At 45.2% G+C, this 15,259-nt stretch overlaps 1 protein-coding gene across 1 annotated transcript in view; it reads right to left on the minus strand.

Annotated features, from left to right (window-relative positions):
* The window catches only part of STYXL2 (serine/threonine/tyrosine interacting like 2), a 32,916-nt gene that overhangs the window by 7,638 nt on the left and 10,019 nt on the right, over positions 1-15,259 (minus strand). Inside the window, exons 2-4 of the mRNA XM_033847934.2 lie at positions 6,922-7,016; positions 3,557-3,788; positions 1,242-1,459 (exon numbers count right to left, since the gene is read on the minus strand). Of these exons, the coding sequence (XP_033703825.1) occupies positions 1,242-1,459; positions 3,557-3,788; positions 6,922-7,016 (545 nt within the window). The remainder of the gene's footprint in view (positions 1-1,241; positions 1,460-3,556; positions 3,789-6,921; positions 7,017-15,259) is intronic.

Genomic DNA, 15,259 nt, shown 5'->3' on the forward strand with positions numbered 1-15,259 from the left:
TTCTACAATTTTAATCCTCACAGCAATTTTAGGAAAATTAGATCTATTTGCTCTATGGATAAGGAAACGGCGGTTCCTTGTATAGAGAGAACATAGGAAATCCTGGACTGAAGCATGGGTTTTTGGGCAGCAGATCCTGAACTCCCACCCGCTCTCACTGCATTGGTTTCAGCCTCTCCTCATTGAGATCCTCATTGAGATGGATGTCCCATCAACTCTCTAGATAGTCTCCTATCATCCCACTTAGACTACAGTGACAGCCTCAGCACTGCTCTCCTCACTCCCACTCTCCCCTCCCCTCCCACCCGGTCTTGTCTTCAAAGCCCAGGGAGTGAGTTTTCCATAATGCAGATCAGATCAAGGTGCCTTTCAACTCCCTTACCTTGGTCCTCAACTTCCTGCACGATGGACCCCTGCCACCCTTATCTACCAGGCTAACCCACACTCGCCTTGTGATTCCTGAATACACCAAGCTTATTCCACCTTAGGAATTTTGCACTGGCACGTCCCTTGGCCAGGAATGTTCTTCCAATTTTTCCATGGCTAGTTCGTTCTTATCACTCAGCTTAAATGCCCCCTTCTCCGAGAGGCCTTCTCAACCACTCTTTTTTTTTTCCCTTCTGTTTATTTATTTATTTATTTACATCTTTATTGGAGTATAATTGCTTTACAATGGTGTGTTAGTTTCTGCTGTATAACAAAGTGAATCAGTTATACATATGCATATGTTCCCATATCTCCTCCCTCTTGCATCTCCCTCCCTCCCAGCCTCCCTATCCCACCCCTCCAGGCGGTCACAAAGCCCCGAGCTGATCTCCCTGTGCTATGCGGCTGCTTCCCGCTAGCTATCTACCTGAGGGAGCTAGCCAGACACTCCAACATATCATTCCAGTTCTCATCTCTGCCTCACGCTGATCAGTATCTGACATTTTTCTTTTTCTTTCTCTTTTCTTTCTAATTTTTTCTGCCTTCACTACAATGTAAGTATCAAAGGCCAGAAGCTTTATCTGTATCTTTCACCACAATGCCTAGAATAGCACCTGGCACATGTTGGGCCCTTAATAATTACTTATTGGATGAATGATGGTCCATTCCTTTCCCCTTGTCCTAGAATGAGACAACAACTGTCTCAAGACAGATGACCTCCAGACAGCAGATAACCTGGAGGTTTTCATAACATTCCTTTTGTCCTTCCTCCCCCTGTGGAATTCCAGCAGCCTGGAGCAGACAGACCGCCTCACCTCTATAGGTCAGCAGGGCTTCATCCAGGAACTCGGCTGCCTTCCGGAAATGCTGCGAGATGTTCACCTCAGGGAAGTCATCGACCTCCACACCCAGGTACTGGATCTCCAGGCCAGTGTAGAATTCAGGCCCAGTGTAGACGCCGGTGCCATGAGCAGCATTCAGGATGTGGGTGATTCCCAGCCTCTTCAGCCTCCCCTTGTTCACAGCCACGCTCCTGAACGGAAAGAGGCAGAGGCATTTTTTGCCAGAGTCAGAACTAGAAAGGTGCCTTACCACTGAGATTGGAAGCCTGCTTCAGCCAGGTCAGGAGGGCCACAGCTGGGTGAATACCTCCTTCTCTGCTCACCCATGTGTCTGGGGCTCACTGGAAATATTATTTTAAAAAGGGACCGGTGACTTATCTGTGGCGAGAGAGAGAAGGGACGGGGAGCTGGGCAAGGGAGGACAGGAGAAAGAAGAGAACAAGACTGATGTGTAAGGAAAGATTTGATTGGCCCAGAGACCTCTAGGCTAAAATTCCATGCCTTTGGGATGCACAGTTATCAAGACACAGAAGTGGCAGGCAAAAATAATAATAAAATGTGTGCTTCACACTGATATGGCATGCTATATTTTTCAAAGTGCTTTCATATGCATTAGTTTATTTTATCCTAATAATAAACTTAAGAGGTAGACAGCACAACTATTCTTTTTGTTTTATAGGTATTCTTATTTCCCCCCCATTTTTATAAATTGGGGTATAGTTGCTTAACAATGTTGTGTTAGTTTCTGCTGTACAGTGAAGTGAATCAGCTATATGTATCCATATATCCCCTTCCCATTTGAAGATTGCAAAAATGAATCAGATAGCTTTTATGACTTGTTCAAAGAAAAAGACTCTGAATAAGAACTGGGGTTCAGGGTTTCTAGTTCAGAGCTTTTTTTTTTTTTTTTTTTTTTGGTACGCGGGCCTCTCACTGTTGTGGCCTCTCCCATTGTGGAGCACAGGCTCCGGACGCACAGACTCAGCGGCCATGGCTCACGGGCCCAGCCGCTCAGCAGCATGTGGGATCTTCCTGGACCGGGGCTCGAACCCGCGTCCCCTGCATCGGCAGGCGGACTCTCAACCACTGCGCCACCAGGGAAGCCCCCAGAGCTCTTTTTACTGCAGCGGAATAAATAGAGCTTAGTTTAAAGAGGCCCTGATGACAGTTGCCCAATAAGGAGCAGAAGCCTTTAGCTGGTGATATCTGGAGATGCCCAGGGTCCCTGTTGATCACAATGTGAATGTTTCTGCATCTACAGAGCTAATTAGGGATCACTCAGGACTTGGTGCTCAGCTCTGGGAATCAGGTCCCGGGCAACCAATTACACCACAGTGGAGTACAAGACCCAATGTCCAAAGCTATTTTCCCTACTGCCTTCCCTGGGGACCCCAGATTCCCTCCCTTGCATCTAGGTATATGGGTAATTACACTGGGAAAAGATCTTATTAAGTAGCCGATAGATCAGCAAAACGAATTTCACAAACCAGCCTATTGCTACCAATTATGCACTGGCAAGACCACAACAAAAGCACCAGGATGTGAGTGAGCTGTTTTGGGTTTTGTTCTGGAAACCACTGATAAACTTTTGAAGAATAACATTTTTTTCTTATTATAAAAATAACACATGTTTACTGTAGGAAATCTGTACAATTCAAAAGAAACCTAAAGAAGAAAATGGAAATCACTTACAGAACCACCTCCTAGAGAGAAGTACTATAAACATTTTATCACATTTGTTTCCAATTTGTTGTCTATGTAAAAAGCACATACACACACAGACATACACACATACTATATATATTACTCAGTTAGCATCATATTATATGTATTTGTTTTATAACCTCTTTATCCTCTCAATATATTGTGGACACTTTCATAAGTTGGTAAATATATATAAAATCAATATTGTCAATGGCTCCAAATGTCCCATTATGTGGTTGTTATGGATGTCATGGGATGATGGTGATAGGGAGGCGTGTGTTGGCAAGGCTCTGGGCAGGAAGGGAGGCCCAGAAAAGGCACCTGGAGGGGCCAGGCTATGATAGTGAGCCCTGGCAGAAGGTTGGAGGATAAGCAATCATGCCAGCATTTTTGCCCGGGGATCTCCGTGTGCAGGTGGGTGGTGGGGCCATTCTCCAAGTTCAGGGCTGGGAAAGTAGTCAGGCAGCATCAATTTGCTGGAGGGAGCTATTGAGCCTTTGGTCAAAGTTGGGGGACCTTCATCTCAGGCACTACCCAGAGTGGTAGGACAAAGGATCATGGTCCCCCCCAGACATCAGACTCACTTCTCGGCTATAAAGACGTTGGGCCAGACCTCATCCACCTCATTCCAGGGAGCCTCTTGGCGGTCTTGGGCCAAGGCCCGCTGTAGGTCCAGGATGCAGGGAGTGTTGTACAGGCTGGTGTCATCCATCTTTTCCCTGACACGGTTGTACAGGTCCTCCACAAGCAGCTGCTCAGCAGACTCCAGCATGCCTGGACCCTTTGTCTCAGCTTTGACCCCCCGCGGCTTGAGTTCTAGGAGGACAAGGAAGCATTCTCATCAAAGAGGAGGAACACCAGGGCCTTCCCTGCTCCTTGGGAGAACCCACTCTTGGCCCATTTGCGGCCAGGACTCTGCATATGGGCTGAATTCATTTCAGATCCAGCAGGATCTGATCTGCCAGGAAGGACTTAATGGGGACCCAGGAGGAGCCTGCATTGGCCTGGACACTTGTGGTCAGGGTTAGCAGCATAGGTGTACTGGAGTGGGAGAAGGGACATCAGTTTCCCTCATTTCCTCCCATATTTCTCTAAAGCTGGCTGATAATTTCTTAGACCGAGGTCCTTAAGTAGCTGGTGTATGCCCAATTTATACTTGTAAATCCCACAGTGACCCACACAAATTAGATGCTTCGAAGCATTTACCAAATGAATACATGGCATTCCTTAGTAACAATTCATTCTATTAGTTTGACTCCTTTACACATGGAAGGCAAATAACTCTGGGAAAAGTGAAACTTTCAGCAGTCACTTATGCTAGGTCACCTTGTAATACACCTTTAATTTACTTATTTAATTTATTGTCTGTTTCCCCCACTAAAGTGTGGGCGCCTGTGGTCCTCAGCCTCCCAGCTCTCTGACAGGTGGCAAAAGTCTCCTAGGAGCTCTGATGCCAGTCACAAAACATCACTCGGGGCCTTTCTGACAACAGCCCAGAAAAGCTCAAATTTCGAATGAATTCAAATTCTATTCACCTGCCTGTCGAGTGAAACTTTACCTTCTCCTCCTAATGTATTTGCTCCCAAATTATCAAATTTGGAGGAAGGTAAGATCTTTCCTTTCTCTAAGAAGGTATACAAGAGAGCAAAACCTTTCCTTTCACTTTGTAGCCCCAAAATACTGAGTAGAGAGAGGGGAAAAGAAGGTAAGTAGGAAAGGAGTGTCCTCTGTGCTGGCCATACCCTCTTGCTGGCATCACCTCCTTCCCTCGTGGGTGAAGAGTGCAGCCACGTTTGGCAATAGACAGGGCCCCACCCTTCACAGAATGAGCAGGTGTCTGTAAGCCGTGCTGCTCAAGTCTGCGGATCCAGGAGTCCTGGGTTCTGCCCAGGGCTGGCAACTTCATTTCCCTAAAGCTTCCCTCTCCTCTCCACCCTCGTCTAAACCACCTGATGTGCACCCACATCCCTGCCCAGGTTTCAGCTCTAAATGTTCTTTGATATCCGTTTCAAAAGCAGGAAGAAGAAAACCTCTGCAATCCCAGTGCTCTATTTTGCTTAAAAATAGATGAAGCGTTCCTATTTTCTCCACCACTCTTGGCTCTCCTGGGGTCTTACATGGCAAATGTAAAAACCCCTCTCTTTCCCTCCCCTACTTAGATATCTTTCCTCTACTACATGGAAAAAAAAAAAAAAAACCTCCCCACTCCCTCATTAAAATATACAGCAATGTCTTCCTCGGCTATTTATATAGCAGGTTATTGTTTTGATTTCTTCCCCTTCCAATTGAAAAACAAATGTCCCAGCCCCTTATCCCCACTGGGAGCTCCTACTTTCCCTAGGTCTCTGCTCCACGCTTCAGCCGCATCAATCCCTCCCATTTATTTCTATTCGCTGAGGCTTCTTCAGAAGAGAGTAAAGCCCAGACATTTCTCCTTTGCACTCTGTCAGATGTGTGGCGTATGCAGACTTTCCTGAAATTGGAGGGTTCTTCGACATCCATTTTTACCCCTCTAATCACTACTGAGTAGGGCAATGTTTTGAAGTATCACTTGGTACATTTTCCTTTTTTCTGTAATTTATTCTTTTTTTCTTCCCCCACCATCCTTCAGCCACTCGGACTAATGAAACTTAGGCTTAATGCCTAGAAAGGCTTAGGGTTAAACAAAAGGACATTGCTCAGCTTCAGGTCACAGTATAAATGCTGAAAGTCCCTAGCATCCCATAGACCTGAAAGTGAAGCTTTCAGAGAGAGGACATGGTTTTCTCACAACCCCTAAACCTGGACTTTTACTTATCAGGAGCCAAAGCCTGGAGAGTTGTCCAGAGAGTGAAGCACAACGCAAAGGTGTTGCAAGATGGAAGGTTAGGGAAATTCCCAACACACAGGAGGGAAAAAGAACTTCCAGAGTTAGGGTGGTGCTGGGAGCAATTTAGAAAGAACTAGACTGGGATCAAGACACCTTGGCCTGACTTGGAGCAAGGTAACAGTGACCCCAGGTAGGGTGATAAAAGAAAACAGAAAAAAGTAGTTACTTGAGGAGATGGGGCCTCCTAGGGTTCCCAGATCAACAAGCAACACCTGTAAAATATCTCACTGCTCAGGAGATCCAGATGTCCTCAGGGACCCTGGTGGGGACACAAAGGGCCTAGGGACTAAGCAAGACCTGCGGCTACATGGAAGAGTAGCATGTTTGGTTCTCATCACTAGGGAAGTGATCACGGCCACCAGCTGTGGATGTCAGATTAAGCCCAAAGGCCAGGTGGGCCCTGTGTAATTAACAGGACTGCCTTATCTCACCCCACCCATCCGGAGTGAGAGAGACACCAAGTGCAAAGGGAGGAGGAGAAAGGAGAGGAACGAAACTGTGAAAGATTATTTGCCCAAAATTGATTAGGAAAAAAAAAAATCCATCCAATTGGAATGAGTATCCTTGAATGAAATGTAGTACGTTTTCTGCTCTAAATATTTTTGTGTAAATATTAACATCTTTTGCCACCCCACCTTTCCTTACCTCCTCCCCACTCATATTTCAGTTTAAAAACCATCTTTAAGCACTAGTGGAAATGCAGATTTAAATCTAGACACCCCTTTGACCAGAACTCTCTGGATGCCATTTCTTAGGCTCTCAGGTCTGCATCTCTGGCATAAGCCATCGCAGGGCCCCTGAGGTTAACTGAAAAACTGAATGAGGGGCCCCAGGGGCAGATTGGAGCTGCCTCCCAGTCTGTTGCCTAGAGAACTGTGCACACTGAGGCATAATAATTTCCACCTCTGTCCCATGAATGTTGATGAGGAGGGCTTGGAGGAACTGCCTTCTTTGGGTCCGCTCCTCTTAATGTGATGGGAAGCGTGTGAGAAGCACATTGACACCTTCCAATGGCCCCCCTCCGAGAGTCTCCAGATGACCCTTGGACTCTCCCTCCTCCCACCCATCCGATGGCATCACCTTCATTGATGATCTGTTTAGCTGCAACAGCTGAGGAGAGGTGAATGGGCTCCATGAAAATGCTTTCTGTTTCTGCATCTGAGACCATTGAGTACCTAAAAGAGGAGGATATTCACGTGAGATGACTCTGGACAGCATCTGAATGGGAGGCAATCTTTTCAGATAAGAAACCTATTATAGCCACGAGTGGAAAACAATGAGATAAAGGGAATGCCTTCCTAAGTTTAGGGAACCTAAGAATGCAGAGCACTGGGTATGCTATGGCTTAGTTGCCTAGTTATTTTTAGACCAGAGTTGTAACCTTGATGTTTAATGACCTGGTAGCCTGGGTTGTGGAGGGAAGACATTGGGGAGAACTCATGCTGATGTGGCTTCACTTTCTTTGTGTGTTCCTACCCTTGGATGTACTGCTGCTACCTTTTCTTTTCTTGTCCCTGCTCCTCTGTTATCAATACTGTAGGATGTCCCTAACTGGGCTTCCAGCAGGGTCCTGCTGGATTGGTGGACTGGGTAGGCTGCCACCATTCCTTCCATGTCCTGTATCTTCTCCCTGCTTAAAGGGCATGGGCTGATGATGATGAAGGGCTGACACAGCACCGAGGGAAACATAAAGATGCACTCAACTGCACAGTCCTGATTTTGAACACAAGAAATCCAGGATCAGCATAAGCCCAGGGATACAATAGAGTAATTTAGGTAAATGTCAATTTCCCGGAAAGAATTCAGCAGAGGTGTCCAAAGGGATCTTTGAGGATCATGGTGAATCAAGGGCAAAACCAAGGGTTAGGACCATACTACAGTGGTGGGTGCCCTACTCCCCAGTGGGTTCTCCTCTTTTCCAGGTGTTGTGGTGAGCTTTGGGTCTTTTTTGCTTAATCTTTCCTTTATGTCCAGAGAGGATTAAAAAAAGGCGAGAGGACTTAATGGATACTTTTTTTTTTCCAAACAATTCCATCATGCCCCATTTGTTTTATAGTCAAAACTTCCCTGCACCTCATCCCCTAGCAATCACTGATCTGTTTTCATTCCCTATAGTATGGCCTTTTCCAGAAGGTTAAATAAATGAAATAATACAGTAGTCTTTTGGATCTGGCTTATTTCACTTAGCAAAATGCATCTAAGAGTCATCTCTTCTATTGCATGTTCTTATTGCTGAATAATATTTCATAATTATAAAATAATAGAATATAAAATTATAAATATAATCATAATTTTATAATAATTTTATTAATAGATTATTATTTAATAAATTAAATAATATTCTTATATTTTATAATAAAATATAAAATTATAAATATAATCATAATTTTATAAATTTATAATAATTTTATAAATAGATTATTATTTAATAAATTAAATAATAATTTTATATTTTATAGTAATACAATATAAAATTATACAATAATAATTTGTTCCTTCTTATTGCTGAATAATATTTCATTTCTTAGGCAGCTCACGCTATTGCTGCCATCATTGTCCCATTGCCTTGGGTCAAGATTGTGTATTCCAGAGGAAAACATGACACACACACTGCTGATTTGGTAGTAGTTTGGATGCTGGTTTTCTTCCTCAATCTGCCTGAAACTATTTACTTTTCAGAGTCCTCAAACAGCTGCTGTAGCCTTCTGTCCAGATTTTATAAGGGCAATCCATGCGAGAGTCAAGGTGGAGGGTGTGTTTGCCATCTTACCCAGAACTAGAAACTTGTCCATTATCGTTTTGCTTTTAAAAGTCGTAAGTCAATGTGTTTCCTGACCCTTGTAATTGACCTATTTTATCTCTGTGGAAACCTGTAGGATCTTCTTTGGTTTGCAGTGTTTAGAAATTTCCCAGTGATGTTCCTTGGTCTGTGTTCTTCCACTGTGTTGGGTATGGATACCATTTTTTTTCTTATAAATTTATTTATTTTATTTATTTTTGGCTGCGTTGGATCTTCGTTGCCACGCGCGGGCTTTCTCCAGTTGCGGCGAGCAGAGGCTGCTCTTCGTTGTGGTGCGCGGGCTTCTCATTGCGGTGGCTTCTCTTGTTGCAGAGCACGGGCTCTAGGCGCACGGGCTTCAGTAGTTGTGGCTCACGGGCTTAGCTGCTCTGCGGCATGTGGGATCTTCCCGGACCAGGGCTCAAATCCATGTCCCCAGCATTGACAGGTGGATGCTTAACCACTGTGCCACCAGGGAAGTCCAGGATACTATTTTTTTAAAAGATTTTTTTTTATGTGGACCATTTTTAAAGTCTTTATTGAATTTGTTACAATATTACTTCTGTTTTATGTTCTGGTTTTTTGGCCACAAGGCATGTGGGGTCTTAGCGCCCCGACTACAGATCGAACCCACATCCCCTGCATTGGAAGGCAAAGTCTTAACCACTGGACCTCCAGGGAAATCCCTGGATACCATTTTTGAGTGCCTTTTATAAATTTAATCCTGACAAAACTCCCATAAAGTAGGTATTATTATTCCTGCTTTAAGGTGAGGAAACTGTGGCTCAGAGAGGTTAACAAAATTGCCCGAGGCAGTAATTAAGTGGCAGGGCTAAGTTGTAAAAATAGAGCAGTGCTGTCTGAGTCCAGTCTTCTCTCCACACAGTACACTGATACCATTTCGATTGGAAAGGGGAGGTGAGTTGGTTGGTGGAAGAAACCCCAGCTGGATCCCCAGGCCCAACATAGACTTTGACAGAAAAGTACTTAAAGAATACTTGTTGGAAGCATAGATGGGTGGATGGATGGATTGGGTTGGGTTGAGTTGAGTTGAGTCCAGCTGAACTGAATGGAGCTAACTTGGAATTCGATAAGTTTAGTTGAATTGATTAGCAGAATAATTCCCTTGTAGTAGGCATCCACATCCACATCAGATTTCCCCCTTGGGAAAATGATGTGATCAGAGCCAGCAAGGCTATGAAAAAAGAAATGTCTTTGACAGAAAAAAGGAGTAGCCTATGACTCTAACCAGGACGTGGCTAGACCTGCCCATGCAGGTCAGCACAATGTTGTATCATCACTGGTAGTTCCTGAGGGATTTCCAAGAGCAGTTGTGTCAGATCATTCCCGATCTAGCCCAAGTACTCCTTGTGACCAGAAGATGCATTTTCAAAAGCATGACCGGGGAGTGAGGGTGAATTAAGGGTGAGGTTTGTGAGATAATATCCTTGGATACTAAAACTAGAGAGCTTTTTAGAGGTCTGGTTGCTTGGTAAAGGTAATAAAGAATAGAACACCTGGTTGGGGTGTACACAAGTTCTATAAAGGTACAGCTTAGGTAGTCTTATTTATCCCTGTACCTCCAGCATATGGAAGGTGAGTAACCAGGCAGGTTTTGATGACTGAGTGAAATGTGAGTGGACAGATGGGTATATGGATGAACAGATAGATGGCTGGATGAGTGGACAGAATTCTAGGTGCCAGGCAATGTGTCCACATATCACCTTGGGGATCAAACTTGGTGGTCTCCAAGGCCCTGCAGTCTCTGGCCCCTTTCTACTCTCCAGCCTCAGCTTGCACTGGCTTCCCTCGGGCTCGCTCCTTTCCAGTATACTGGTCTTCTTCGGCTTCCCATCCCCACCAAGTTTCCTTTTGCCCAGGCACTTTGCAGAAGTCCATTTCCGCTGCCTGGATGGTCAGTCCTCCTCTGCCTCACCGATCATTCAGATCTTACTTAGTTCAATCATCATTTCTTTAGGGAAGTCTTCCCTGATCTCCACCTCTCATTGCACCATACACCTTTCCTTTTTTTTTTTTTTGTGGTACGCGGGCCTCTCACTGCTGTGGCCTCTCCCGTTGCGGAGCACAGGCTCCGGACGCGCAGGATCAGCGTCCATGGCTCACGGGCCCAGCCGCTCCGCGGCATGTGGGATCTTCCCGGACCGGGACACGAACCCGCGTTCCCTGCATCGGCAGGCGGACTCCCAACCACTGCGCCACCAGGGAAGCCCCATACACCTTTCCTTTATGGCACTTCTATTCGATGTAACTTTACATTTGTTTATGAAATAATTTGATAAATTCTGTTTCCTATGCAAGACTATACCCTCTATGAGGCAGAGACCACACCTTCTTTATTAGACTCATTAAACCACATCTGTGGCAAAATAGTCTTAGGACTTTTAGGGTATTTTGTGAGCTGTTGGGTTCCCAGAACCTAGCTTAATGTCTGCTTAATAGATATTTTCTGATTCACTGACTGAATTTGTCCTCAGTACAGTACCACATCTAAGGGAATGTGGCAGGTACACTAATTACAACACAACGGTATTTATCAAGTATTTGCTACTGGCTCATCATCTTACCGTGCTGCCGGTAGCAAACCCAGGAGCAAATCCAGGGTCCTGGCTATGTTCTGTCCATGCTCACTCTCTGCCCTTCTGAGGCAAAGATGTATACAGTCTCGGAGGCCTATATTGGCAATTAGGAATTTTTTCTTATGGTAGCCCCACATCTTTGACACTCCTCGAATAGTAGTCTATGTCCATTTCCCTTGAATCTAAGTGGTCTCTGTGACTGCTCTCACACAACAGAATATGATGGGAGTGACACAGCCAGTGTCTGAACCTGAGCCTTAAGGGCAGCTCCCTGCTTCTGGCTCTCAGTGCTCTCTCTTCGGAAGCCCTAAGCTGCCATATTAGAAGTCAGATGACACCAACCACCCCAAGGCCACCAAGCTGGAAAGGCTGTTGGTCAACACTCCCTGCCAAGCTCCCAGCCAACAGTCAGCCATGCGGGTGAGCCTCTTAGAGTGTCATCCTTCACCTCTTGGGCCACTCCAGCTGACACTACGTGAAACACAGACAAGCTGCCCCGTCCTGTCCAAATTCCTACCTATAAAAAGGGGAGCAAAATAAAATTATAGTCTTAAGTCATTACGTTTTGGGGTCATTTGTTACGCAGCAGTAGATGACAGCAGCAACACTATTCCAAGTGAATTCTGAGCAAATGCTAAGGCACTCTTCTCCCTGATAGTAATACAGAACCTAGTAAATAATCAGTGACAGACCTCAATTTGTTGCAATTGGGAGGTAACAACAAAATAATACCAATATGAATGTAAGTCCCGACAATAGTGTCGGGATAGTGTCAGACCCTGGGGATATTCTGGGCCCAGGATTCAGGGCAGTCTCGGCTTTAAAATATCAACATTTCATAACACTAGAGTCAGAGCCTGAAATTTTATATAAATGTGAGCCACACTTCCATTTCAACAATATTTATTAAGGGAGTTTTATTCTTTGATTTATTAATAATTAATATTATTTATACTATCATTAATAAAAATAATTATTTTGTTTCTTAAGGGTCATTTAAAAATGAGGTTTGGCAGGGGGAATCAAAACAAAACCCTGAAAGGGTAATTAACCAAGAACTCTCATGTAACTATGGGGATGATAAGGGCTTCCTCCTGGCATGGCCCCTCACTTCTCACAGAGGTCAGTTTTCTTTGTTCCTCTGCAGGCCTCCAGGGCTCTCCCCTGGAGGAAGTTACAGGCACAGACTGAAGAGAGATACAGAAGTCCTCACCTGTCAGGTGCACAGAAAGACCCGAGCCAGAAGTCAGCAGATGGTGTCCCCTGGGGTCCCCATCTGGTTCTGTCCTTCTGTGAGCCTTTGATCCTGCCATTTTCCCCAAACAGCATCGACTTCAGATTGTGTGGATTTGGTTTCACATGACAAATACCGGGAACTGATAACCTGTCCTGAATATACCTAAACTCTGAGGCTGTAAGTTTGATAGGGGAGAAGATGAAATTAAAATCTGAAAATAAAAATGGTGGGGAAACATCCTTCCTCCTTGTTGGTGGTAAAGACTGAACCCCAGCTCATGGGTCAGTGGATCTGAGAAATCACATTTGAAGACCACCCAGTACACTTTTGAGAAGTTGGAGGTTTTCATTCTTTTTTTTTTTTTTTCTTTTTTTTTTGCGGTATGTGGGCCTCTCACTGTTGTGGCCTCTCCCGTTGCGGAGCACAGGCTCCTGACGCGCAGGCTCAGCGGCCATGGCTCACGGGCCTAGCCGCTCCGCGGCATGTGGGATCTTCCCGGACCGGGGCACGAACCCGCGTTCCCTGCATCGGCAGGCGGACTCCCACCCACTGTGCCACCAGGGAAGCCCCAGAAGTTGGAGGTTTTAAGATTGAGAAAAGAGGGTGGGTTAAGATCATATGCCCTCCGCAATCCCACACTGCATCTGTTTTGGCTGCTGATGCAAAAATGCGAGCAACAGTAAACTCAGCTCAGCATCCTCCAGTGTTGAAGGTAGGATGTAAATTCTGAGCGCTTTTATGAGTTAACCTGTTATGAGAGGAGGAGATGTAAACCTGATAGTCCTAAGACTGTTTTGCCAGAGACATGGTTTACTGAGTCTAATATAGAAGGTGTGGGGATAGGACCTGAAAGGACCCGAGTGGACAGCAATGTCCCAGCGGCATTGAGAAGCTGCTCTTGTTTTCCACCGAGAAGCAGAATTGCAGAGAAAGAGAGGAGGCAGGAGGGTAAGATCTGGACAAGTGGGCCTGTTTATATTTGCAAGGTCAGTGAGACAGTGGCCCTAGAGGTTTTGATTTATGACCGTGTCTGTGCTTCCACCCGCATGCCTGAGATGGCGTGTGATGACCGTGATTGGAAAGCAGAAAGGACTGGCTGTTCAAAAAGACCGGCAGGGAAAGAAAGGCTCTAGGATCGATATATACCTCATCATAGGATCATGAAGCAGCAGCTAAAAAGCCTTGAGGGTGAATTGAAGAGAAACAATAAAGCAGAGTTTGATGGACTTCCTAACCAAGAGCAGAGACGGGGGCAGCTTTCTTTAAACCTGTGTTTTTCAAAATTGCAGACTGTGACCCATTAGCGTATCATAAAATCAATGGGTCGCGCCTAGCATCTGGCAAAAAAAAAAGAAAAAAAAAAAAGAAAAAAATAGAATAGAGAATAGCACCATCATTGTAAAGATAGGTATAATTTTGTGAAACCTTTTAAAAATTTACACATACCTATACGCGTATGCTCTGAGTAAATGGTATGTCCCACTGTGAACTACAGTTGGCAAAGTTTGAAAGCCAGTTCTTTAAACCAGTTGCCAGGTGGTCAAGACCCAGAATGGAGTGGAATTGGGGTCCTTCAACCCAGCCGCCCTGACAGTCAATCACTTCCTTTCAATGAGTCCCTTGGAAATGAAATGGAGGCAGAGGCCCAGGAGGGGGTGTCTTTCTTTTTTTTTTTTTTTTTTTTTTTTTTTTGGGGGGGTGTCTTTCTTGATTTGGCTTTTGCAAAAAAGGGACAGGTTTCTGAGCTTCAGTAAAAGTGACCACACAGGCAAAGTTCAGGCTCCAAGGAAGGAGAGAAGTCAGTTAAGCAAATCGATTTTTAGCAAGCTGCTTCCAGCAGGCTCCATGAAAGAGCTAAGGCAGAAAAATTTTCACGGAAAAAGAAATGTAAAAGAGAAAGGGTGTGTGGGAGGAGCCATTTTCCAAGGACATACAGTGAGGACACACAGACCTGACACTACATGCCCCCATCTCCTGCCCCACTGCCACCATCAGGCACGCAGACCTTGTGAGAAGAAAGGCAAGCAGAGCACAGCTAAGGATCTTTGCTGAAGGTGGAAGGGAAAATGCTCTCAAGAGAGGTGGCCTCCCCAGATCACCAAGGCAGCTTGAAAAGTTCAGATCTGAAGCCAGAGCAAGAAATGGATTTTTGACTTGGAAAAAATTAAAGGAAAACAGAAAAACATTCTTCACACCAGAAAAAGAGAAGATAAAGAAGTTTGATCCTTTATTTGCAGAGGAAGAGAAAACTGGTCGTAGCTGAGGAGGAAGAGAAGAGGCAGAGGTACGTTTCAGACCAGCTGCATGGGAGGGCTTGTGGGGCAGAGGCTTCCTATAAGGGAGGGAGGCCTGTCTGGAGGCTGGTTTGCATCACAAGCACACTGACACTTTAAACTGTGCTCATCTGGGTTACTGGGGAGGTCTGATGGAGGTTAAGTGGCCCCACTGGATAGGGGGTTTTACACTTTAATGTTAACTCATGAATTACCTCGGGAAATTTGCCTCCTTGGGAGATGGATGAATCTCTAGCTGCGGGTGTTCCTCCAGAGAGAGTGACTCACAGCAGCTAGGTTTGAATTTAAGGTGTTTGAGGTCAGTGCCTAAGTCAGGCAAAAATGAAGACTTGACACCGCTATCCACTGTCTACACCCCTTTCTCAGGTCCTTAATTCACCCTAGGATGAGATTTACAGATGACGCTGGAAATGTTAAGACTCCCTGCCAGGACAGCAAACACACTTCATCCCCTGACTAACTCTGGTTGATTGGCAGTGGCTGTAGCACTGGGTGGACTTTTGCAAGGCCC

The sequence above is a fragment of the Tursiops truncatus genome, chromosome 1 (assembly GCF_011762595.2).
Source record: "Tursiops truncatus isolate mTurTru1 chromosome 1, mTurTru1.mat.Y, whole genome shotgun sequence".
Lineage (NCBI taxonomy): Eukaryota > Metazoa > Chordata > Mammalia > Artiodactyla > Delphinidae > Tursiops > Tursiops truncatus.